Source organism: Gracilinanus agilis, chromosome 2, assembly GCF_016433145.1.
Source record: "Gracilinanus agilis isolate LMUSP501 chromosome 2, AgileGrace, whole genome shotgun sequence".
Classification (NCBI taxonomy): domain Eukaryota; kingdom Metazoa; phylum Chordata; class Mammalia; order Didelphimorphia; family Didelphidae; genus Gracilinanus; species Gracilinanus agilis.
The window spans coordinates 709145500-709171046 of record NC_058131.1 but is presented as its reverse complement, the minus strand read 5'-3'; the positions used below and the strand labels follow the sequence as shown (position 1 = coordinate 709171046).

The following is a 25547-nucleotide window of genomic DNA, read 5'->3' as shown; positions in this document are numbered from 1 at the left end:
GCACCATACATGTAAAATCGGTGATTCATTCATGCGGGCACTCGCTCATCCTCAAATATTGTTTATTGTGCAATTCTCAATCTTAGTCATCAGACAAAAATAAATCAGATTAGCCGGGCAAGTGAATCTCTGAATGTCAGCTTCCTCACCCCTGAAGTGAGGGATGAGGGGTGGGAGGCCTTCAACAAGGCGATGGCTAAGGGCCTTCCAATGTAATTGGTTTCTGCTCTTCCCTTTTCAAAGATTTTACCTTCTTTTGGCTAACTGGTTGAAAAGGTATAAGGTATATCAAACGATATAGAAATTCATCCTCGCTGGCCTGTCAGCTATCATAGTGTCTAGTTTTTGACTGGATAGTGATTTCTTTCCTGTGTAGAAATGCTGAGGAGAAACCATCCCCTCATTAAACCACTTTGTCTTCAACTTCTGATCTTATAAATGTCTCAAGGATGTGGAACTCAGAGGTTCACTTTCTTACTGAAGGTCACACAGTCATTATTTGTCAATGGCAGAATTCAAACCCAGGTCTCCATTATTCACTCCTCCATACTTGTTCTCTTGCATGATAACCATGGTAGCCATGTACATAGCCCTTTAAAGTTTGCAAAGAGATTCAAATACATTTTAAATCTTTATAATAGGCCTATTTAGTCAGCTGAACAGTTTTTTTTTATTCCCACTTTACAAATGGGGAAACTAAGGCCTGAAAAGATTAAATGACTTGCCCATGATGATCTGCTGTGGATCTTGCTGCTGCCTCTTGTTATGGATCTCCTCAGACATCACAAATCCCTGGGATCCCAAGAAAGTAACGAATGCTGGCTAAAGTCTCCATTAAGGACAATTCCTATTTACTTGTCAAGAATTTCTGGCTTGGTGGCAAAAAAACTGGAAAATGAGGGTATGCCCTTCAATTGGGGAATAGCTGAACAAATTGTGGTATATGCTGGTGATGGAATACTATTGCACTCAAAGGAATAATAAACTGGAGGGATTCCATGTGAACTGAAAAGACCTCCAAGAAGTGATTCAGAGTGAAAGGAGCAGAACCAGAACATTGTACATAGAGACTGATACACTGTGGTAAAATCGAATGCAATGGACTTCTGTACCAGCAGCAGTGCAATGACCCAGGACAGCTCTGAGGGACTTATGGAAAAGATGCTACCCAAATTCAGAGGAAGAACTACAGGAGAGGAAACACAGAAGAAAAGCAATTGCTTGAACACGTGGGTTGAGGTGGACATGATTGGGGATGTAGACTCGAAACTACCACACCAATGCAACTATCAACAATTTGGAAATAGGTCTTGATTGATGAGACATGTTAAAACCAGTGGAAATGCGCATCGGCCATGGGAGGGGGGGAAGTTGGGGGGGGGGGGGTTGAAGGGGAACGTGAGAGCATGAATCATGTAACCATGTTAACTTTTCTAAAAAAAAAAAAGAATTTCTGGCTTGGAGTCCACCATGATACGGAATGTATATTCCATTCACGTCATCTCAACACTACTGGGAGCCATGCCTCTTGCATCTGGGACACTTTGAAGGGCACAATTCCTTTCTTTCCAGCTCTAAAGCTATCAGCTTATTAAAATAAAAAGTTCACCCTGGAGAATCCCAAGCCTGACTCCTGGTGGCCCTGCTCACTGACTCCAAAGAGATTAATACTTTCCAAAAATAACTCCTACCAGACCTTTGCCCAAGATGAAAGAGGAAAGTAAACACACCCATTGCCCTCCCAAGGCAGTGGACATCCAGGCTTCAATTTCAGAATAGAAAGCTGGGCTAATAGAAATGCTGAATGTGGAAATGAAGAGGGCAGAAGGGAAAGATTTCTCTGGTTTAAAAAACCTTCTGGCTTAGATTCAGTACTAAATACTACTTCCAAAGCAGAAGAGGGCTAAGCAATTGGGGTTAAGTGACTTGCCCAGGGTCACACAGCTAGGAAGTTTCTGAGGCCAGATTTGTACCCAGCACTTCCCATCTCTAGGTCTGGCTCTATCCACTGAGTTACCCAGCTGCCCAAGAAATATTTCTAATGGCAGTAAGCTAATATGTCAGCTATAGGCAAACAATTATTGCTGGAAGTCCTAGATTCACCTTAAACTCAACTAGTCCAAAAAGAAACTCATCGACCTTCCCTTCAAATCTCATCTCTGCCTTCCTCTTGCAAATTTATTTCTGTCAAGGGTGTCACTCTTGTGTCTGTCTCTCAGGTTTATAATCTGTCATTACCTGCAGCAACTCATTCTCCCTTATTCCATATTTCAACTATAGTTTAGTTATTTCTGTTGTGGCCAACTCTTGATGACTCCATTTGAGGTTTTCTTGGCAAAGATACTGGAGTGGTTTGCCATTTCGTTCTCCAGCTCATCTTCCAGATTAGGAAACTGAGGCAAACAGGGTTAAGTGACTTCCCAGTGCCACACAGCTAGGAAGTGTCTGAGGCCACATTTGAACTCAGGTCTTCCTGACTCCAGACCCAGTGCCCCCCTCTATATATCGAAGTAAATGCCAAATCTTGCTATTTGTACTTTCTCAGCATCTCTCTTTCAGCCCCCTTCTCTGTACTCATGTGGTGACTGTCCCAGCTCAAGCTCCCATCTGCTCTGGCCTAGATGATCAAAGTGGCCTCCTCACTGACCTCCATGTCTCCAGGCTCTACCCCTTCCAATCAGTCCTCCACTCACTTCATTTCCTTCAGTTCAGATCTCGCCATGTCATTCTTGATGTCCTGAATAATTTCCAAGGGTGCCTCTCAAGAACCAGAAAGGAAATCCTCTGATCTTTTAAGTCCTTCACAGTCAGTCCCAACCTAACTTTCTAGGCTGAATATACTCCCCATCCAGCCAAAGTGGCCCCCTCTCTGACCATTCCCCCCACCCCATCTCTTTGTCTTTGCACTGGCTGATCTCCAGGTCTAGAAAACCTCCTGTCTCTAGCTCAGCTCTCTTTCCACTGAGCCACCTCGATGTCGCCCTCTCTAAAATTTCCTATAGACTCCACAGCATTCCACTTTTCCTTTAAGCATCTTCTACATGCCACTTCTCCCACTCATCCAATACCAATGCCCTCTCCCCCTCACTACCTCGTATTCGTATTGTGTTCTTCTCTTATCTTCCATCTTAGAACCAATCCTGTGTACTGGATCCAAGGCAGAAGAGGGGTTACACAGTTAAGAAACATCTGAGGCCAGATTTGAACCCAGGACTGCCTGGTTCTCAAACCACTGAGCCACCTACCTGCCTCCTTCTATATATTCTTGTATACATAATTGTTTCTCCCTCTCCCTATATTCCATGCAGAACCAAAGCTCCTAGAGAATTGGTTTTCGTTGACTCTTTGTGTCTAGATCTCTAGTTTCCAGCACAGGCACCTGTTAATAAACGTTCACTGATTTGTTGCCATTGATAGTTGCTTCTAATTGGCCAAAAGTCTTAGGTGGGTGATAGATTCAGAGTACAATGCGAATTAAACCTTCGCAAATTCAGCCAGCTAGATTAGATCCCTATCCCAGCTGGCTTGTACAGAAGAATCCGGGAGTGCTTCTACTCTGAGGAAGAGTAACACTTCCCAGTTGAGGCATAATGGGAAGAAGTATACAATCCTTCCTTTGCTGCAGCAAGAGCCCTTGAAAGATGAAACCTCAAGGATAATGGCACCATGTGCTAGAAGACGGACTGATGCCAGGGCAGAATTACTGATGGGCAGCAGCTGAGGATGGGAACAAACATTTATTGACCACTTCTTGACTTTTACAGTGGACAACAGATCTCTTCTACATGTCTGTGTTTTTTCCTCCAAGCGTACTATACATTAAAAAATGTTTTAGCCGACCATTTTGCTTGAAACCAGAGCAGCAAGTTTCTGAGACATTTCCAGCCTTCGGATATCTTCTGGGTTTCCAAATAGAACTAAACTTGGGGTAAATTACCTGCCAATTCTGAATGATAACTAAAGTGAGCTAAAGCCCAGTAGGAAGATGTAGGTAGGAAGCTGGGCTGGAATGATACACAGGGTGCCAGAAATCAACTCTCAGACAGAAATTAAACATTTTTGGACATGTGGGAATTTGTTTTTGACTATGTGTACTTGTTACAAGGGTTTCTTTTTTTTTTTTTTTCTTTTCACTTGGGAGAAGAAAATAGATTTTTTTGTTCATTAAAAATTACACTAGACATAGCTAATGTGAGAATTTGTTTCTCCTGGATAAGCATATTGATTATAATTTATTACATAGTTACAACAAATTATATGTATCGTATCATTGTTATATATTGGGTTGTGTTACATATAAAAAATACAACTGCTCCCCAAATTACGTTAAATTTAAAAGCAACAAGGTTTGGCATTTTAAATCTCTCCTTGGGCTCTTCCTTCCTTCCTTCCTTCCTTCCTTCCTTCTCCCTCCTTCCTTCCTTCTTTTTCCTTCCTTCCTTTTCCTTCCTTCCTTCCTTTTCTCTCCTTCCTTCCTTCCTTCCTTCTTTTTCCTTCCTTCCTTTTCTCTCCTTCCTTCCTTCCTTTTCCTTCCTTCCTTCTCCTTACCAGAGTCAAACCAATAGTGTCAGAGACCAGATTCAAAATCAGCTTATTCCGTTATGAATCTAGTTATAATGCAATAACCTCTTCGGGAGACAGATGCCACCCTGGAAATACCCTGGGCTTAGAGTAAGAGGTCGTCTCTCTTCCTAATGCCCTCTTGTTTTGCCAAGGGTGTTGCCATCTTTCCAGACACACAGGTTCACAGCCTCTGGATCATTCTTGGCTCTTCTTGCGCCTCTCCTCATCTCCAATCAGTCGGCAAGTGTTATCAGTTACACCTCCCCAAGTCTTCCACTATCACCTCTGCCTCCGCTTGCCCTGGTCCAGTCCTTGGCAAGTCTGGCTTTCCTCACCTATTAAACAGAGGCGCTGGGCTGGATGGTTTGGAAGTCCCGATTTTATCTACTTCCTCCTTCAAAGACCATTAACATTCTGCTTTTCCAATGGCTACTTGCAGAGGAGTGAGATAAATGGAACTCTTCAGCTTCCAAATATAGCCCAGTGTCAAACCCCAAATGACTCCAGATGAAGGGCCGCCAATGGCTAAAAGCTGAACTAATTTTGGTCACTTTCCATCTCGGGACCTCAGTTTCCTCTTGTATTAAAAAATAATAACAAGGTCGTTGGCCCGGCTGCTCTGTAGCTCTGATTCTATGATACTCTTCTTGTTAACAGTGAATGCTGAGTATGTTCCTGCCTATTGCTTAACCTCCTTATGCAGGAGGAACACTAGTGCTAGAGACAGCAGATGGGTTCAAATCCCGCCTCTGGTCTTTACCACTCAGTAGACCTTGGAAAAGTCACTTTGATCCCCCAGGCTTCCGTTTCTTCTTCTATAAAACGAGAGGTTAAATTACATGACTTCTGAGGGCCCGTCTAGGTATAGTTTTGTGATTCTGTTGACACACGGAGACACCGGTATAATGGAAGGAAGTCTGACGGACCACCTGGATTCTAGCCCTGGCTTGACCACTAGGACTGGCTCTCTGGCCGTAGGGAAATGACTTCCCTTCTTTACGACAGTCTCCCAGAGTTGCTGTGAGGATCAAAAAAGGTAATATTGTGGGGCGGCTGGGAGGGCTCAGTGGATTGAGAGCCAGGCTGTTACGATTAAAAATAATAAAGGCTGATATAAATATAGAAATTAGTATTTTAATTAAAGCCATGCTGATAGAGATAAAATCATTAGACCACGCGCCTGTAAGGATTCAAAACTGCCGCCTCAGCCATTATTGTTACCTCCCGTCTGCTAGCTAAAGAGAGCTTCCTTTCGAAATTTCCTCTCATTTAAACTGTCCTCTGTGTGGTGACGCAGGCGTCCCCACACCCAAAGAACCGGAAATGGAAACCCGTTGGACCATGGGAAATGTAGTTTGATAGTTCCCACGTGTCCACAGAAAATATATATATATACTTTTAAATGGCATTTCCCAAATTTCAATTAACAAGGCCTAGAGATGGGAGGTCCTGGGTTCAAATCTGACCTTAGGCACTTCCCAGCTGTGTGACCCTGGGCAAGTCACTTGACCCCCATTGCCTACCCTTACCACTCTTCCACCAAGGAGCCAATACACAGTTTTGACTCAAGACGGAAGGTGAGGGTTAAAATAAAATCAAGCACCTTCCAATTAGGTGCAGATCTAAGTAATTATTTCAGTTTCCCCTTTCATAGACAAAAGGGAGACAAAGTATTCAAGCAAAAGCAGAGCTACCCAATAACCGGTCTCGGCAGCCACCACAGACAAAGGGACCGAAGGACTAACCCAGAAGCCACGCTGGCCCGTTGCCAACATAAAGGTTCTGCTCCTTCCACAGGGGCTATTTATAGTTGTCGGAGAACAGCCTGCCCTGTGTAGACACTTTGCACCCACAACACGCTCTCCCACTGACTGGAGCCCCTCGGCTCCGTGGACGCCGAGCACCCACTAGCCCACAACCGTCCCCTCATGCTCGTGAGGGCGGCGCTTACTCATCTAGCACTAGTTTTTCTTGTTCCGTGCTCCGGGGTCGAGTTTATCCTTAATTACAGGCAAGAATCAATTCTATTTGCATTTAATGACGGGCAAGGAAGCCTTCATGAAACGTTCACTCCAGGGACAGATGTCCGTGCCCAGGTTTCAGCACTGGACTAAGCCGGCCTTGTGGCTGACCTTTGCATCTGGCATCCCATCTCCCGGGGCCGCACCTTTGCCCGGGATCGTCTCTGTGCCAAGAATGCACTCTTTCCCTGCCTTCACTTCCCAGGAGCCTTCACGCCCTTCGAAGCTCAGCTCCAACACCAGACCTTTCCCAATGTCTTCAGATAACCCCCCAAGCCCGGAAATGCCCTCGTATGTGCATTTTGTCTTATTTCTCTACAAGCTTGCTTGTTTTCCTGAGAAGAATACAAGCTACCTGAAGGCAGGGCCTTTGTACTCTCCAGCTCCTAGCATAGAGGACACACTTAGCCAATGCGTAGTGACAGATTCCTGTGTAAAAATAAGACCTATGTGGGCAGCTGGGTAGCTCAGTGGATGGAGAGCCAGGCCTAGAGATGGGAGGTCCTGGGTTCAAATCTGGCCTCAGACACTTCCCAGCTGTGTGACCCTGGGCAAGTCACTTGACCTCCATTGCCTAACCTTCTACTCTACTGCCTTAGAACCATTACACAGTATTGATTCTAAGAGGGAAGACAAGGGTTTAAAAAAAAAAAAAAGACCCAAGTCAATCCCTACCTAGCTGAAGAAATGAAGAAGTGGTAGTAAGTCTAAGCGGTATATTCTATTCCGTGGAGAAGAACAATTGCTCAGGTGTCTGTCTCAAGAGCCTCTGGCGGGAGATCCTGGAGGGCGAAGACCGTCTCTCCTGTTGGCTGAATTCCTTCTAGTAACTACCCCAGCTCTGCCTCTCGCTAGAGGCCGAAGGCGTCTAATAAATATTACGCCAGTTAGGTAATGGGAACAGGCTGAACTAAGACACACGCACTAATTACATAAGCCACATCAGACTTTTTCTTTCAACAATTACGCCGAAAAGAAAGGAGAGAACAAGCCTGCGACAGGAATGCCAGACGGCTGGGCTTGGGCTTTCCCATTTGCTTTGTAAGGGACGGTTCCTGCGCTTGGGGGACCTGCGGGAAACAAATCTTCATTGGGGAGCCTAAGAACAGGGGCCTTCATTGGACCTGGGATTTATAGTCGGAGGCATTTTCAGATGTTATCTTCCTGGATCTCCAGAGCAACCCAGGAAGGAAAACAGGGAAAAGGACAGAAGGAGGGAATACACGGAAACGCGCTTTGTAACCACAAAGAATAATATTGCCCATGCACTGAAGACCCCCTCCAAGTATTAATGCAGTGTGGAGGGGAGCCTGCCCTTCTTTTCTTTTCTTTCTTTTTCCCTGCCTTCCTTCCTTTTTTTCTTCCTTCCTTCCTTTCTTCCTTCCTTCTTTCCTCTCTCCCTTTCCTTCCTTCCTTCCTTCCTTCCTTCTTTCCTCTCTCCCTTTCCTTCCTTCCTTCCTTCTTTCCTCTCTCCCTTTCCTTCCTTCTCTCCTTCCTCCCTTTCCTTCCTTCCTTTCTTCCTTCCTCCCTTCACCTTCTGCCTTAGAATCAATACTAAAGCAATCAGTTCCAAGGCAGAAGTACAGTTAGAGCTAGGTCATGGAGGTGAAGTGACTAGCTTAGGGTCACCCAGCCAGGAAGTGTCTAAGGCCAAATCTGAACTCAGGACCTCCCCTCACCAGGCCTGGTTCTCTATCCACTGAACCACCTAGCTGCTTTTCTGCACTTCTGAGGGCTAAGCCAGCAGAATACAAGCTTTAGCAGGTCCTACCAAGCTGGGAAGGTTCCTTGTCTCCAGGCGTGACGTCTGGAGCTGCCCACTGATACAAGGCTACCTCATGGGTGGGGGATTTCTTCTTTTTTTGGCCTCAGATCATTCATTCACCATCTGGCTGGAGCTCCTCGAGGCCTTTGCCTTTCTTTGTACGCTCACCACTCAGCAGAGGGCCCTGGTACAGACTAGGGGCTCTACAAATACATACTGACTGACTACTGAGGTAGAACAAGGTAGCTGGGTGGTACAACAGGTAGAGGGCTGAGCCTGGATGCAGGAAGAATCATCATCCTGAGTTCAAATCTGCCACTGCACACTGATTAGTTGTATGACCCTGGACGAGTCACTCGACCCTATTTGCCTCAATTTCTTCATCTGTAAAGTGAGCTAGAGAAGGGAACAGCAAACCAGTCCAGTAGCTTTACCAAAAAAACCCCAAATGAGGTCACAAAGAATTGGACACAACTAAAACGATTCTACAACAACAACGCTTAGATGGAAAGGACTTGCGGCTCCTGCTTATAGAACCAGGGCCTACACAGGTGAGATGAGCATCCTCAGGGGACTTTCTTCATTATCAGCCCTGCGGAAAGAGCACCGAACTAGGAGGTCAGCTCCCAGGAGCCGCCTGGGGCAACTCCTCTGAACCCAGGGACGCCTCTGCTTCCTCAGCTACAAAACGAGGGGCTTGAAGGGGCGGCTCTCTAAGGTGGCCCCCTCAGACACTTGGGAATTCTGAAAGAACACGCAGGGTTGGGGGCACTTAACGATCATGACGGTCCCCAAGACAAAGGGCCCGACAGGCACGCCTGCTCCGGGAGAGGGAGCTTCCTGTGCCAGGACGACCCAACGCCTGGAGCAAAAATGCCAGAGAGAGGCCCGGAGGTCGGACAGCCGAGCCCCGCAACGCCTCCGCAGTCACCTGTATCTGTATCTGCCTGCAGCGCTCACCGACGAGCCAGGTCCAAGCCTCGGCTTCTTGGGTGCCTCTCGGAAGTCTAGGAATCACTCCTAGATCTTCGTCCCAGGAGCGGGAGGCTTTGGGCCTCGGAACATTCCAGAGGGCCCAGGACAGCCCCGGGGATGTCCACGTGCTACTTACGCTTCCTTCTCCTGGTTGAGTCGGCCAGCTTCCTTTCCTGATCGTGCTACTTCCTGGGTGCCATTTTTACTTTTATTTTTTTTTAAACCCTCACCTTCCGTCTTGGAGTCAATACGGTGTATTTGCTCTAAGGCAGAAGAGTGGTAAGGGTGGGCCATGGGGGTCAAGTGACTTGCCCAGGGTCACACAGCTGGGAAGTGTCTGAGGCCGGGTTTGAACCCAGGACCTCCCGTCTCTAGCCCTGGCTCTCAATCCACTGAGCTACCCAGCCTGGGTGCCATTTTTAACTCCACTTAAACCTGAGTAATGGGTCATCATGGGTGACTCATTATAGATACCCCTTTGATGCCCAACATCGGTCACTATTGCTCCGAATTAAATACTTTCGATTTTTGCACCATCGCCCAGAATCGGTAGGAATAGACGGGCCCTTCCCCAGTGGACGGGACCATCCCCATTGGGGATCTAGTTCCAATTCATTCAAAGCTGGAGAAGAAGGATCCAGTGGAAAGAATGCTGGTTCCGGGGGCAGAGGCAGAGGACCCGAATTCAAATCTTGCCTCTGATTCTTACTACATATGTGACCTTGGACAACTTACTCCTCTTGTACAAATAGGGAGGGCCTCTGAAATCCCTTCTAACTCTAGATCTGGGGTCCTGGGAGTCTTTTCCTCAATGGTCTGGTACGTAAGATTGAATAGAGAGATAGAAAATAATTCTTCAAAATTAATTGTGAATGAATATAATCCATTCAAAAGCACTGCTTTTTGCTCATTTCTAATAAACTGAGTCAGCCTTTCTTGGCTTGAAGGAGTTAATATACTTCTTTGACTAGTTAATTTATGACAGAGAACGAGCCGGACCCTGGGAGAATCCAAATTCAACATGCCAATGATTGACTGTATCAAACGGACAAAGAAAGGAACAAAACAATCCTCTCAGGCCCTGTAACTTGACTTATCCAGGAAAGCCCATCAGCACCAGCAAGCATTCCATTCAGAAATGATCAAAGATCCGGCCTCAGACACTTCCCAGCCGTGTGACCCTGGGCAAGTCACTTGACTCCCATGGCCCACCCTGACCACTCTTCCACCTAGGAGCCAAGACACAGAAGTTAAGGGTTAAAAAAAAAAATTGATCAAAGTAGCCTCTTTATGATCACCTCCTTCCTACCAATCAAAGAGTGACTTTTCCTCCTTATTCTGCGATAGATTCAACAGCGTTCAGAGGAATTGGAGCTGGAGGGAATCTCAGCAAGGCTGTGGCACACAACGGAAGAGTCGGGGCTCCATAGTCAGAGACGCCAGTTCAAATTCCACCTCGGATGTTTAGAACCAGAATGACCTTGAACTTAGCCTAACCCAACCTCCCTGGGCCTCGGTTTCCTCATCTAGACAACTAGTGGGCACAGTGGATAGAGAGCTGGACCTGGGATCAAGATGACCCGAGTTCAAGTCCTGCCCCAGAAACTTACTAGCTATGTAACCCTGGGCAAATCATTAACTTCGGACAAAGTTTCCTCACCTGCAAAATGGGTTAATAACAGCTAACTCTCAGGGTTATTATAAGGGAAGAACATTCATAAAGTGCTTTGCAAACCATGAGACTAGTTTGTTATTATTAGCTATTAAAAATTGCTTCTGAGATCCCTTTCTGAATCGCTGATTCTAGAATTCCTTCATTTTCTCAGAAAGACAACGGAGTCACCTAAAACCACCCTAAACTCTTGGATCTCAGGTCTGTCAAGGCCGGGAGCTCTCGTACAGAGCGGGGTGGGGTGGGGGGCCAAGGAAACTGGCAGAATGCAAGAGAAATGATCGCTTCTCCGTAAGTTCCCCTAATGCCTGTGGCGGAGTTATTGTCTCCCCTTCTCTCATCCGAGCAAGGAGGTCTGGGGAGGAGCTAACCGAAGACATGAGGCATCCACATGACGAGCGCTGGGATTCCTGTTTGTGTTACTGCTAAAATATTTATATGCCACTAAATGATTCACATGCTGAAACCCGGCGCATGATTGGGGCCGTCCCCACCCCCTGTTCCCAGGCAGACCCATCTGCACAAACGCATCGCGGCCCGCCAGCCGAATCTGTTCCTTTTTTTTTTTTTTTAAACCCTTAACTTCTGTGTATTGTCTCATAGGTGGAAGAGTGGTAAGGGTGGGCCATGGGGGTCAAGTGACTTGCCCAGGGTCACACACCTGGGAAGTGTCTGAGGCCAGATTTGAACCCAGGACCTCCCGTCTCTAGGCCTGACTCTCCATCCACTGAGCCACCCAGCTGCCCTGCTGAATCTGCTCTTAAAGAATTAGCTGGTCTCTGAGCTTGAAGTCAAGGCGGTCCAACTGTTCCTCACCTTCTCCAAGGATAAAAGTACACCGGCAAGTTCTCAGGAGGATCCTCACCGAGGCAGTGAGAACTCTTACCATTTTATCCCGGCTAATAATAATAATAATAATAATAATAATAATAATAATTCTACATTTTTATAACCCCTACTATATGCCAACCTTGACAAATACCTCAATTGACAGCCACAACCACATGGGAGGTAGGTGCTCTTATCTCCATTTCACAAACGAAGAAACTGAGGCAATCAAGTTTAGTGGCTTACCCTGGGTCACACAACTAGTAAGTGTCTAAGCCAGACTTGAACTCAGACCTTCCTGATTGTGTCTACTATGGCGCCAGCTAACTGATATTAACCTATCAGCTGATCTATAGGACCTGAGTTCAAATCCCCCTTCCGTAAATTTCTACTCATGTGTCCTGAGGCAAATCCCTTAACCTCTGTTTGCCTCTGTTGTGTCATTTACCAAAAAAGGAGGCTGGATTAGGTGGCTGGAGGTCCCTTTCCATTCGAGGCCGATGACCCAATTCCAAGAATAAGCACTTCCCAGCCGCTCCATTTTTTCCATTTTAAACATGGAGGTAACGGAGTGGTCAAAGTCATTGAGGTGGCGATGGCCGTGCCCGGCATCTGTGTCCGGGCTACCTATTACCTCCCAAAGTGCCCTGAAACGGACCTTCTGCTGAGCCTGCAGTGATCTGACAATGAGCTTTGGTCTGCCAGAACACGGAATCACCAAGACATTCATGGCTGGGAGGCTGCGGTCTGGAGCACATTCCAGGCAGCATAAAATAATACGATCTTTATTGACGGTCTTGTCCGGGGAAGCCCAGTGTAGGCACGCCTCGGTGCAGCGCAGTCTGGGAAGGGAGCCTTCAGCTCTAGGCTGCTCCGTGCATAACCTGGAGCTTGGCCGGGACAGACAAACCCCTACCTGCCTGCCTGTTCCAGTTTGTCTTCATAGTAGAGCCGGCGACTTGACCAAGAAGGGTTTGTGGCGTACAAACCATGCCCAACCTCCCAGAAAATCAGCCCGATGGAGGACCGAGTCTCTACATGCCTCTCCGCCAAGTGATTCTCGTTTTCTGTCAGTTCTTTCCTGTGGCTTCAACCAATCAATCAACACTCATTTATTTCATGTTATTGCGCCGAACCTTCTGGCCAAGACCCAGGCTTTAAGGCAGACCCGTCAACAGGAGAGAAATTCAACTGCCCAAAAGCCAGAGCCCCAATTCGAAGCTTCTCTTGAAGTTGAGCTCCAAAAGTCGAAGACTCAACCAAGGCCAATTTAGAGAGAATTTTCTATTAACCAAGAACAATCTTTGGAGACGCCATTGGAGATACAACCAAGCCTTCTAGATGAAAGAGAACCTTTGAGAAGTGGCTGCTCCGTAGTTAACCTTCTTGGTTTGTAAATCCAACTGAAAACAACATCTTCCCCTTCTAAAATTTGAACTGGGGTTGGCGTGTGAAAGAGGGTCGGCGGAGGCAGTTGGGGAGCTCAGTGGATTGAGAGTCAGACCTAGAGACGAGAGGTCCTAGGTTCAAATCTGGCCTCAGACACTTCCCAGCTGTGTGAGCCTGGGCAAGTCACTTGACCCCCATTGCCCACCCTTAACACTCTTCCACCAAGGAGCCAATATACAGAAGTTAAGGGTTTAAAAAAAAAAAAAAGGAAAAGAGGATCGGATGGCCCTTTAGGAAGGTTTGGGGACTTCTTTCTCAAGACTTTTGGACACCTACCTGGAAAACAGAAGGGGTCCCTTTTATCCCCATTTTTTTTAAACTAACACTTCCTTCCTAGAGGCAGCATGGCTTCATGGAGAGGAAGCTACCCTGAGTCAGGAAGACATGTTTTCAGATCTTGCCTCTGACCCTGGTGTATGAACTTGACCAAATCACTTCTCAGAGCCCTCAGGCGACTCTTAAAGACCCTCAGTTGCCTAAAAGGTGCCAACCTGCACTGGTAAAGGGAGTTTCCTCATTTGGGAGTTCCTTAGAGCAATGAAATTAAATCCAGCACTTATTGCTCTCATAGATCCGATTCCCTTCCTGATCAGGGTCAGCAGCTCTCAAATGGTTTTCAGCAACAAGAACAACAATAATTGTCAGATCATTTGCTTTGGCTTAACCAAAGGTTAAAGGGAAGGGAGAAACGAGACCTTTGAGCATCCCTGTATAAGTAATTACAGAAAAAGGAACTGAATAATTAAAGCTGATAAAAATGGCCGCCTACCTGATCCTTTGATGGCACCAGCAGTTCTTCGATCATCATGCTGTCCCGGGCGTAAGAGCTTCTGTTCAGTGTGTAAGACCTATCCGAACTGAAGGAGCGGAGGCTGTTGTATTTACAGTTAACCATTCAACAGTGCCAGATGATGATGATGAGATGAATAAAAAATAAATTAATGCATGCAACTTCCAGGGAACAGCCACAGATGAGACATATCGAAAGGATCGACAATATCAACAAAAAGGATCACAAAAAGAGACGATGGCACAAATGGAGGATTTCATATCCTGAGAAAAATATTTTTAGGTGAAAATTCCCCTCGGACTAGCTTTGGTTTCAAGTAAGACCAACTGGGTTAAAAAAAAAAAAATTGGCCAAAAAAAAAAAATGGCATTTGTGGATTTCTTCTGATGTTTCACTGGGAAAATGGAACCAAGAGGACAGTAATGGAAAGTCTGACCACTGTCGTAGTGAATGGCGGAACCTGAAATCTGAATCAGAGAATGGCCCTCCTGTCCGGAATTACTCTTTTTCTGGTGTAAAGAGGGTTCCCGGCCACTCCTCCTGAGTTTTTGTTTCTTTCTTTTTCTCTATTTAGTTACAGTTGCTGAAGTCAATGATATTTCTGTGCGTGGGGGCATCTGGGAATGAACATGGAGTTTGCTGACAAATATGGAACATGGACATCGGTTTGGTATCTGCCTCTCCCAGAGGGGAGGATGGATCAAATGGCCAGGGCAGCTGGGTAGCTCAGGGGATTGAGAACCATTACAGATGGGTCGTCCTGGGTTCAAATCTGACCTCAGACACTTCCTAGCTGAATGCCTCTGGACAAGTCACTTAACCATCTCCCTCCCTCTCTCTGTCTGTGTGTCTGTCTCTAACCTTCCATCTTGGAATCAATACTAAGTATAGGTGGTAAGGAGTGGTAAGGAGAAAGCAATCGGGGTAAGTGACCCCCAGACCAGGCCCAATCCACTGTGCCTTTCTCTGCTCTTCAAACCTCTGCTCCAGAGGGCCGCCGAATCCATTACGGATGAGCCAAAGGCATCCAATTATTTGGGCTCCCCGGCTGGCTGGGTTCCTTGACCCTGAAGCCTCCCCTTGGTTCTCAGGGCACTCGACTCAGCCCCAAGGAATCGATTTACCCTCCGATCTGTAACAGTAAAAACATCGGCTCGTCCTCCCTTCCTACCTGTAACGCAACATAAGTGACAAGATGTCCTCGTCCTCCACTCCACATGTCTCAAGGACAGGGAGCTGCTGACTTTGTAACAAAGGGCAGGGGTAGGGTGGGACGGCGTGGCAGAGGGGAGAAGAGTCCTGACCAACGGATCAGATGTTCAAGCCCCACCTCGGACACGAGACCTGCGTGCTCTTGAGTCTGCTTTCTTGGGACTCAGTTTCCTCCTTTGTAAAGTGAGGACGTCAGTAGTACATTGCCTCTTAAGCCCCTTCAAGCTCTGGATCTCTGCTCCCACCCTAATTTTTACCAAAATGGTAGCAACTGAGGGGAAATGGAAAGGGGCTTCTACTCTATTCTATGTCTCTTATTCTGCCATCCATGCCCAGCCCCTCCTGAGAAGAGAAGCTCCTTGAAGGCAGGGATTATTTCATTTGGGGCTCTGCAGCTCCGGAGTCTAGCATATAACCTAGAACACATAGACGTCTCCTCTCCTCAAAAATGTACGCTGATGACAAACATGAAAATACGTATTGCATGAGAGCACACGTATAACTATCGTATGGCCCGCTCTCGGGGGTGTGGGGGGAGGAAGGAGAGAAAAGGCATCACAAAATGTCAGAAGACAATTATTCAAAAATCGCATCTACATGTAATCTGGAAAAAATATCCTAAGTCAAAGGCATGAATTTTAAAAATTCACATGGAACTGAATTATTGATCTTTCTTCAATGACTCTGGGAGATCTAGTACATGAAGGTTTCAGGCATTTAATATAAATGAATTGATTTTTTTCTCAATAAAAGAATTGATTTTTTCTCAATAAAAGAATTGATTTCCTCCCCAAGTCAAAGGCCACACTGACTCTTCAAAGGTCCTTTGGGCACTAAGCAATAGTGCCTAAAGTGGCAGAAGTAAAAAAAAAAAATAAATAAATAAATAAAAGAAAGGGGAGATTCATTCATTTATTTATTTAATTTGCTAGCAAGGTAGCTCAATGGATAGAGTCAGGCCCAGAAATGGGAGATTCTAGATTCAAATTTGTACTCAGATACTTCCTAGCTGTGTGACCCTGGGCAAGTCACATAATCCTAATTGCCCAGCCCTTAACTCTGCTGCTTTGAAACCAGAATTTAGCATTGACTCTGAGACAGAAGGTAAGGGTTTTTAGAAAAAGGATATTAAGGGGGCAGCTGGGTAACTCAGTGGAATGAGAGTCAGGCCTAGAGACGGGAGGTCCTGGGTTCAAATCTGGCCTCAGACACTTCCCAGCTGTGTGACCCTGGGCAAGTCACTTGACCTCCGTTGCCTAGCTCTTACCACTCTTCTGCCTTGGAGCCAATACAAAGTATTGACTCCAAGACAAAAGGTGAGGGTTTAAAAAAAGAAAAAGGATATTAGTAGAATATAAACCTCTTTCCAGAGAGGGCATTCTATTCTATTCACTGACTAAACTAAAGGCTAGAAGATAATAGTAAGAAGGTAATCAAAGGCTGGTCAGGTATAGGACTAGCTTCTTCATAAGAAAAAAAAAAAAAGCATAAACCCACAATCTATAATTTGCTGCCTTGCCACTGGCTCCTCAAAAATCAGTCTAACGTGGTTATTTTTCCCATTTGGAAGTTATTTCATTCTTTTATTCATGGCATTAGAGGAGGCAGATTAGAATGGCCCAATGCGAAAAAGAATTGGCTGAGGATCTGGGTTCAAATCCTGTCTCTAAAAGTCAAATCCCTAGGCTTTATCTGGAAAAGGAAGCAGTTACATTTGATGGTCTTTCTAGTCTGAGATCTATGATCGCTTCAGAGAAAACAATCTAATAATAATCATTAAAAAAAAAAAAGAAGGAAACAGTCCCTGCCATTCTAGCTTAAACAGAAGGGCCAGCTCCGCCACAGAGACAATGGCCAGCAAGTAGAACCCTCAAAAACGCTTTCATTTTTAGCATGATTTTTTTTTCATATTGACAGATTAGAGCTTGAATTTGCCTATAACCTTCCATTTCTCTTACTTGAATTATTCCAATCTCTAAGTGCGGATTTCCCCTCTAAAGCCAGAGTTCTTGCCCTCAAGATCAGGGGTGGCAGAAAGCCTAAAACTGTGTTATTGGGGCCAACAATATTGGGACACCCTGAAAAGTTCTTTGTAGGAAATATTAGAAAAACCGCCATCTGATGGGTCTAAAAATGTAGTTATGTGCCTCAAAGCTCAAACAAGCCAGCACCCAGCAAACAAGGAGGCCAACCAGTTATCAGTTTAAGGTCTTCCCAGGATCTCATGCACCTCGCACAGTTTGTTAATTGAATGCATTAATTGAATTCCTTCCAATATTCCCCCCCCCCCCCAATTCACTGACAGTTTCTGATCAGGGGCCTTAAAAGCAATCAAGTCACTTGTTAATTTGCTGAAAATCATGAAATTCACTTGCTAAAGCTGAGCACAAAATAAAAATCACACCACGACACATCACAATGCTGAAAAAAGAAAAAGAAAAAGAAGCCGAGGGGGATGGGGAGAAATGCAATAAGGATGCCACGTAGAATCTTCTTACCTGATCTTAGGACTATTTTAAAGAATTTATAGGGGAGAAGAAGTAGGAGAAACAGAAAGCAAAGAATCAGACAAGAAAAAGAAAAAAATGTATGGTTGAGTGACTTACACAGTTCATGTATTCATTCTTTTAATGTTACACTCAGAAAAGTTTATTTGACAAAACCCCAACACCCTTTTGAGTTGTTTTGCTTCGAAACTGGGGACATCATCAAGCTTGGCTTTTGTTGTTGGTTTATTTACTTTGGGGGCATCTGAGCATAACATAAGTAGACTCTGCTGATGTAAAAATGAGTTACATACAAAGAGCGACAAGTAAGAATGGTGCCATTGACATTAGAAATGTGAAAAGCCTTAGCACGCTCAGAAAAAGCCGAAGCCTGATATCTTAGGGCAATCTCTCAGTCTCAGGTTTCCTTTGGGGGTTGCCACAACACTCCAATCATGTCTCCATATTGATATGTCCACAGAAATGGGATGGGGAGACAGCTGAATACTGGACAGAGTACACCAATCCAGTCTCTAGGCAGAAATTTAATGATAATGATGATGATGATGATGATCTAGCATTTATTTATACAGTGCTCTACAGTTTATAAAGCGCTTTATCTTTATGCCAAGGCATTGAATGACAGGTAAGCGCTGGTCTTCAAAAATAAAATTCTCAACTGTTGGTGTTATTGGCATTATTATTATCATCATCATCATTATCATCATCATCATTATTATTGTTATTATTATTGTTGTTATTGTTATTATTATTGTCATTATTATTATTATTATTATTGTTGTTGTTGTTGTTGTTGTTGTTATTATTATGGCAGCTCACTGGTATAAGTTTTCTTTTAAAACCCCATTACTAGCTGTGGCTTTGATTAGTCCCTCAGCAGACTCCATTAAGATGATCTGATCTTACGGAAGTATTTATAAACTAGAAAGTTGGTCAAATGACAAGAATCTAGAAATACTGTGAGAGACCCGGAGAGAGACTAAGAGAGAGCCTCTTTAGAAAGAATCTACTCCACATCTAAGGCAGCCCAGGAACACCCAAGACTGAGGACAAACACCCAAGCTTTACTTTGTGGGAAGTGCCATTCATTCACTGGGAGACAATGAAACTTTACAACAGATCATTAAACTATAGGAAAATGTCCCCAGGGCTCTGGCTTGGGAGGTTTAATTATTAGCTTCAAAATAACTTGACTGTCAGCAAACACACTGTTAATCCACAACAGGGCAATGCAATCTCCAAATAGAGCATGGAGTCTTGTTTCTCTCTGGAGCAGTGCAAAAGTGAGTTTTAAAGTACAGGGTTTTCCAGAAGGCAACCCTTTTCAGCGAGGGCACAGAGGCTGCAATCGGTAGCATTCCATTGTGTAAGAAGGCTGGGGACCCTCACATTCCATCACATTCTTGGTACAAAGGTCTATTTTAAACATCTTCGGCTCCTTTTCAAACAAAATAATGCAATGTCTTTCCACTACATACCAAAAATACTGATCGGGAAGTTTTAAGAATAGATGGCAATGGTGATCTTTCACCAAAGATAAAAAGAGAGCAAGATGGCCATCCTTAACAGTTTCAATTATTGTGGATTTCAGTTATTGCTCAGATTTCAGGGGGAAAAAATGGGCTAATGCTCTTCAATCTAACCCAGTCAAAGATTCCTTGCAAACAGCAGGCTTTCTCATGTAACTTTCTCATCGACAAATAAGATATCTTTGCAAGAAAGCTCAGGAAAAGTATTCTTTTGATCTCTGTTTAAAGCGTGCCTCCAGAGAAGGGGAAAGAAGAGTCAGGGTGCTCAGAAATACAAAGCTGCTTGGGATTAAAACTCAGGAAAGAAAATAGCACGGGATGTAGAGCCACTGAGACACCACTATCTGGACATTTACAGCCTTCTTTCCAAAAACATATACTGGAGGAGACGGCAAAGAAAATGAATTCGATTTATGGATTGATCATGGTTGTCTAGGAAACAAACAGGATTGCCAAAATACACTACCTGGCGGAGCGGGCTCCTAGGCTGAAGCCTATGTATCCTTCCGCGGGGAGAGAATCGTCTCCCAGTTCTTTGAGGTCTTGGGGCCCAAGATATTTGTCTGTATCTCCTGTCATAGCATCTTCACCTGCCAGGAGAAAGTGAATGAAAATCAGAAGGCTCTGGTTTCCCTTGTGGCCATAGTAGTTATTACAAGCCCAGTTCCTAGTCTGGTTGCTGGCAAAGAAAGGGCTCAATTGGCATTCCTTCCCCTCTCCCTTCCCTCATCCCCATCCCCCCCAAGGCTTTTGGAATTCTGACCTGAGAATGAAATTTGGCTAGCACAAGTTCAAGAGGTAAAAGGAACTTAGGCAGAGGTTAGTATGTGATCAAATAAGTAAATCAAACTCATCAGGGTGTAAGCTGCTCATGGGTGCCCAATACCAATTCCAGGCATTGCCCCCAAGTTCCCAGAAGGATAGATTATGACCAAAAAAAAAAATCTGATTGAGGTGTCCAAAACTCCTGGACGGGATGCCCTAAAAAATGACAGTGAGGAGAGCTGCCTGCTCCAATGGACAGTTTCCCAAACAATGTCGGCCTCTTCTAGGGCAATTCCCCAATTTGTACAAGCTAAAGGAGCCAACTTTTCCCTTCCCATTTGTTTCAGGTCCAGGTTGGGGGAAGAGACTTTAATGATAATAAAATCTTTCCTTATCGGGAGCCACAATTATCGAGTTAGGAAAACGAGGAGAAGTAAAGAGTCCAAAGCCTTGAATGTTCCCATCGGAGCTGGTCTGGACTCCAAAATTGCAACGTTCCGTTCAATTCGGACGGTATTGTAAATCCACTGAGGAAAACTGCTTTGAAACAGCCTTTGAGTGAGGGGGATTATAGTCCTGCAAACCCAACCCCCCACCGCAAAGGGTTAACAGGACTGGATCCCTTTCGCCTGACCACCGAAAGCAAGTCATTACAACGCGCAGAAGCCACATTCCCCAAGTGACAGGGCAAGTTTCAAAGGGTCCTTTGCCCTTTGGGGAGGTTTCCCAGCCCTTGACAAAAAGCAGCACCTCGGCCAGGCTCCCTCCTTTCGTTCGGAAATGCACCCCCGCCCCCCAGACCCCTTTCCCTCGCTCTCCCTCGCTTTTAAAAGGAGGATCAGAAAAGGTGGCCTGGCCCGGAGAGGTTGCAGGAGTTTGCCATGGTGTGGTCTCAAAGGTGAGTGATTCATGGGCTCGGGCTGTCCAAGTCCAGTCAGTGGCGTTCAGAATTTCCATTTGCTCAACGGGGCAACGTGGGGTGCGCTCAGCTCCCCACTCAAAGCACCCCAAGGCGAGGATTGCAAAGGTTATCAATGCAAAACAAAGCGATCTTGCTGGCTCCTTCAAGTAACTCTTAGACACACACACACACACACACACACACACCCAAAAGACAACTAAAGAGAAAAACCTTACTCGGTGGCAGAGCCATGTCTCCCCCGGGGCTGGTCTAGGAAAACAAGAACCAGCTCCAGTACCCGCCAAGGCGTCCTCCAGGCGTTTCCAAGGATCCCCAGGAGTCCCAGAAGGCGAGATTTCAAACTGAGCTCAGAAGCCCAGGAGAATGAATGCCTGAGCCCGGAGGGCCGGGTCACTTTCCACGCCTCCACCAGCCGCCTCTCCCCAGCAGCGTGGGCTCTTCACAGGCGCTGGCGGGCTCACACCACATCGCTTCCCACACTCGGGAGGGCGGCGGAGCGTCCCAATCCCCCACTGGACAAGGTGGGGGGAAAAAAGAAAATGCCCCACATCCGGCAACACTCAATTGTGCCCGGGATCCTTTCTCATCACGCTGTAGACATCCTTTTAAAGCTCCTTCTGATTGGATTAAAAACTTCGTGGGCCAAGCCGGGCAGCCCCGACCTAAGCCACCCGGGCAGGAGGCGTTATTCGTATGTAAATGCGGGCAGCTCGGAGCGCCGCCCGCCCATGGACTTTTCCTGTAATTCGATCCCGGCTACCGAGCAGGGCCTGAAATCCACCAGACCACTCCCCCCTGCCCGCCAGAAATCGACCAGAGCTCCTGGGCTGGGGGCTCCGGCCGCCGCGAGCCCACCGGCAGGCACGGACGGAGAGGGAGGATGCCTGGCCAGGCCGGGCGGGCGCGGGGAAGCCACAGTAACTTTGGACTCTCTCCTCTGCTGGAGTTGTGGTTATTTATGCTCCGTCAGGTGGGAAGCGGAAAAAAAAGGGAAAGAAAACCCACAGAGGACCTGCCCTGCCCTGCCGTTGTGAAACAGCCCGGCAGGCACCCGAGGGAAAGGCAGCCACCCCCAGCTCCCAGGGAAGGCCTTTATAACCGGGAGCCCCAAGATGGGCTGGGCTACCTGGAGGGAAAAGGAGCCCAGGCAGAGCTTCCAAGCTTCTCCGTCTCTCCCCTCCCTCCCCCCTCTCCCTTCTCTCACTCTCAGACACATCTAAAGAGGGAGGAGCAGGCCGGGTGGGGAGGAAGGAATCTGTGTGAGGCTACTACAATCCGGGAGACCTTTTTTTGCCCTTCCCTGTCAGGGTGTCCCTTCCTAGGCCGCTCCACCCTACTCTCCACCCGCTTTCCCTGGGGAACGTCGTCGGGAAAGGGAGATTGCCATCATTTGCCGAACCTCCTCACTTCTGAAACGCAGTTACTCTGTAACGGGGGCCTGAAGGGTTTTGAAACCCTTAGGAGGAGGGGCCTGGCGTTGCGACACTCTCGGAGACCGACCGCGTTACCGAAAAAGAAGGCCACAGGGGAGGTGGCTTCAAATGCTGCTAATAATTACCCCTCGGAGCTTCCGGTTTTCTCTTAAATTCGAGGACCCCTAAAGTGCCTTCCAGGGCTAAGACTCCTCCCACTGGTCCAAGTAGCCCTAAGAAATGTGCATTCTCAGTAAGGCAGACTGCTGGGAACTAAAGGGCTTGGCCCACTAGGGCTCTCTCCCTCCCCTCTTGGATCTGGTCCTTATAGATAATGGATGGCGATGCAGCCCAATTAGAATCAATGTTCCTCGGGTCACAGGATTTTAGAGGTGGACGTGGCGATAGAAATCATGATGTAAAAATCTGTGAAATGGGAGCAACTAAGATCCCCCAATATAGAACTAATTTTCAACTCTAGAAAAAGTTGTGGAGAGATCCGATTCAGTTTCCTCGTCTATAAAATGGGAATAAATATACTTGATAGGACTCATTGGTTGATTGATCTATTGACTGTTGGAGGAATCCAATTAAATATCGGTTAGGCTGGAAGGACTCTTGGAGATGATATAGTTCAATGCTTTTTTTTTTTTTTAATATATCTGAGGAAATAGAATTTTAAAAAATACTTCCCTTCTGTCTAAGAATCATATCCTGTATTGGTTCCAAGACAGAAGAGCAGAAAGTGTTGGGCAATGAGGGTGAAGTGACTTGCCCAGGGTCACACAGCTAGGAAGTATCTGAGGCTACATTTGAACACACAAGCTCCTCTCTCTAGGTCTGGCTCTCAATCCACTGAGCCAGCTAGAGATTGTAAATAGTATATGTTCCCCAAGATCACACAGGACTCACAGGGCTAGAATTTGAACCTAGGATTTCTGAACTAAAATTCCTAAAGCTTGAGACTCCCATCCTGCTTCCTCAGTCATTTAATGAGGTATTCTATGAAAAAAAAATCACTTTCAGCCTAAAACAAATAAACTAAGCCTCCTGGCATTCTCCACTGAGTACTCTTTTTAGAGATTTCTACTCTCAGTCCTGCACTAAGGGTTATTCTTGAACCTGCATTCCAGACTGACTTAGCACTCCCTTCATAGCTCTCCAAGGCTGGGCTCAGCAGAACAAGTCACAAGTCACACCCCTCCAGTTGTCGGCCACAGCTAAACAAGCCACCACCATTTAGAAAATAGGCAAAATGGTCACCCCCCACCCCCCCAAACCTTCCAATTTGGGACTGTCCAACCAATCAGTTTTAAAAAGAAAAGGCTGGCTTACTCTGGATGATGAACATGTGAGGCTTTAACAAATATGGAAATGGAGGCAGGTAGCTCAGTGGATAGAGCACTAAGCCTGGAATCAGGATATCCGAGTTCAAATTTCTAGCTGTGTGAACCTCGGCAAGCCATTTAATCTCTTTGCCTTACTCTACTGAAGAAGGAAAGGGCAAATCCCATGGACAGTGTGGTCCACAAGATCATGAAGAATGGGATGGGACTGAACAACTGAACAATAAAATCATAGAATTTCAAAATCAACGAACAAACACGCATTAAGAGCCCACTGTGGGGGCAGCGAGGTGACTCAGTGGACAGAGAGCCCGGCCTGGAGACAGGAGGTCCTGGGTTCAAATTTGCCCTCAGACACTTCCCAGCTGTGTGACCCTGGGCAAGTCACTTAACCCCCATTTGCCTACCCTTATTGCTCTTCTGCCTTGAAACTAACACACAGTATTAAAGGTAAGGGTATATATATAAAAAGAGCCTACTGTGTGTTGAACACTGTACTGGGGATGCAAAGAGAAAAAATGAAACATTCCTTACCCTCATAAAGTTTTCTTTCTGTAGAAGGAGAGACTACAACCTTCCTGACTTTCTTAAAGTCCCTGCTCAAACCCTACCTTCTATAGGAAGCCTTCTCTAATGTCTTTTTTTTTTTAACCCTTAACTTCTATGTATTGACTCATAGGCGGAAGAGGGCTAAGGGTGGGCAATGGGTGTCAAGTGATTTGCCCAGGGTCACACAGCTAGGAAGTGTCTGAGGCCAGATTTGAACCTAGGACCTCCTGTCTCTAGGCCTGACTCTCGATCCACTGAGCTACCCAGCTGCCCCTTCTAATGTCTTAATTCTAGTTCTTTTTACTTTTGTAATTTTTCCCAGTTATCCAATATGTAGCTTATGTGTGTGTTGTATGTATAAATATATTTTCATTTGCATGTTGTTTTCCCCATCAGAGTGTGAGCTCCTTGAGGGCAAGGGCTGTCTTTTACCTTTTTTTGTATCCTACTGCTTATATCCTACAGATATACATAGGGTACATAGTAAATGTTGAATGATTGATGTGTTTTATTTTGTGTGTCTGTATATCTGTCTATCTCTCTGTCTATCTGTCTGTCTGTCTGTCTCTCTCTCTCTCCCCACCCCCCAAATAGATACAAAATAGTTGAAGGGAAGTCATAGCTGCTGGGGGGAAATCAGGAAAGGCATCATGTAGGAGGAGACTTTTGAGCTTAACTTTGAAGAAAAGTGAAGATGACTCGATCACCACAGAAGGCATACTAAATGCTTCAGAGTATTTATTAAAAGAAATATTTTATGCATTTTAAGTCATGCTAGTGGATAATATGACATAGTAGAGAAAGCTCTGACCCTGAAGAAATAAGTTCCAGGCGCAAGCTGGGCGGCTCCGTGGATTAAGAGCCAGGCCTGGAGATGGGAGGTCCTGGGTTCAAATAGAATTCTTAGCTATGCAACCCTGGGCAAGTCACTTATCCCTATCCCTTACCACTCATCTACCTTGGAATCGATTCTTAGTATAGATTCTAAGACAGAGGATAAGGGTTAAGAAAAAGATTCTGATAGTGACTCTGACACTTTCTTGCTGTGTGATCTTGACTAAGTCATTTAATCTCTCAGCCTCAGTTTCCTTAAAAATGAATTTTAAGTTGTACTCTGCTTATACCACAAGAGTATTGTGGGAAAGCGCCATAGAAGGTATGAGTTGGGACAGCTATTGAAATAGAGTCATCAGTTGAGATTCTGAGTGAGGCCTCATTTACTGTTTACTCGGTGACCGTCCC

General features: G+C 45.8%; 1 protein-coding gene across 1 annotated transcript in view; it reads right to left on the bottom strand.

The window, feature by feature from the left end:
• The window catches only part of ANK3 (ankyrin 3), a 95015-nt gene extending 73786 nt beyond the window's left edge, over positions 1–21229 (bottom strand). The window contains exons 1-3 of the mRNA XM_044660328.1: positions 21214–21229; positions 19778–19901; positions 14043–14145 (exon numbers count right to left, since the gene is read on the bottom strand). Of these exons, the coding sequence (XP_044516263.1) occupies positions 14043–14145; positions 19778–19901; positions 21214–21229 (243 nt within the window). The remainder of the gene's footprint in view (positions 1–14042; positions 14146–19777; positions 19902–21213) is intronic.
• Between the last annotated feature and the right edge of the window lie 4318 nt (positions 21230–25547).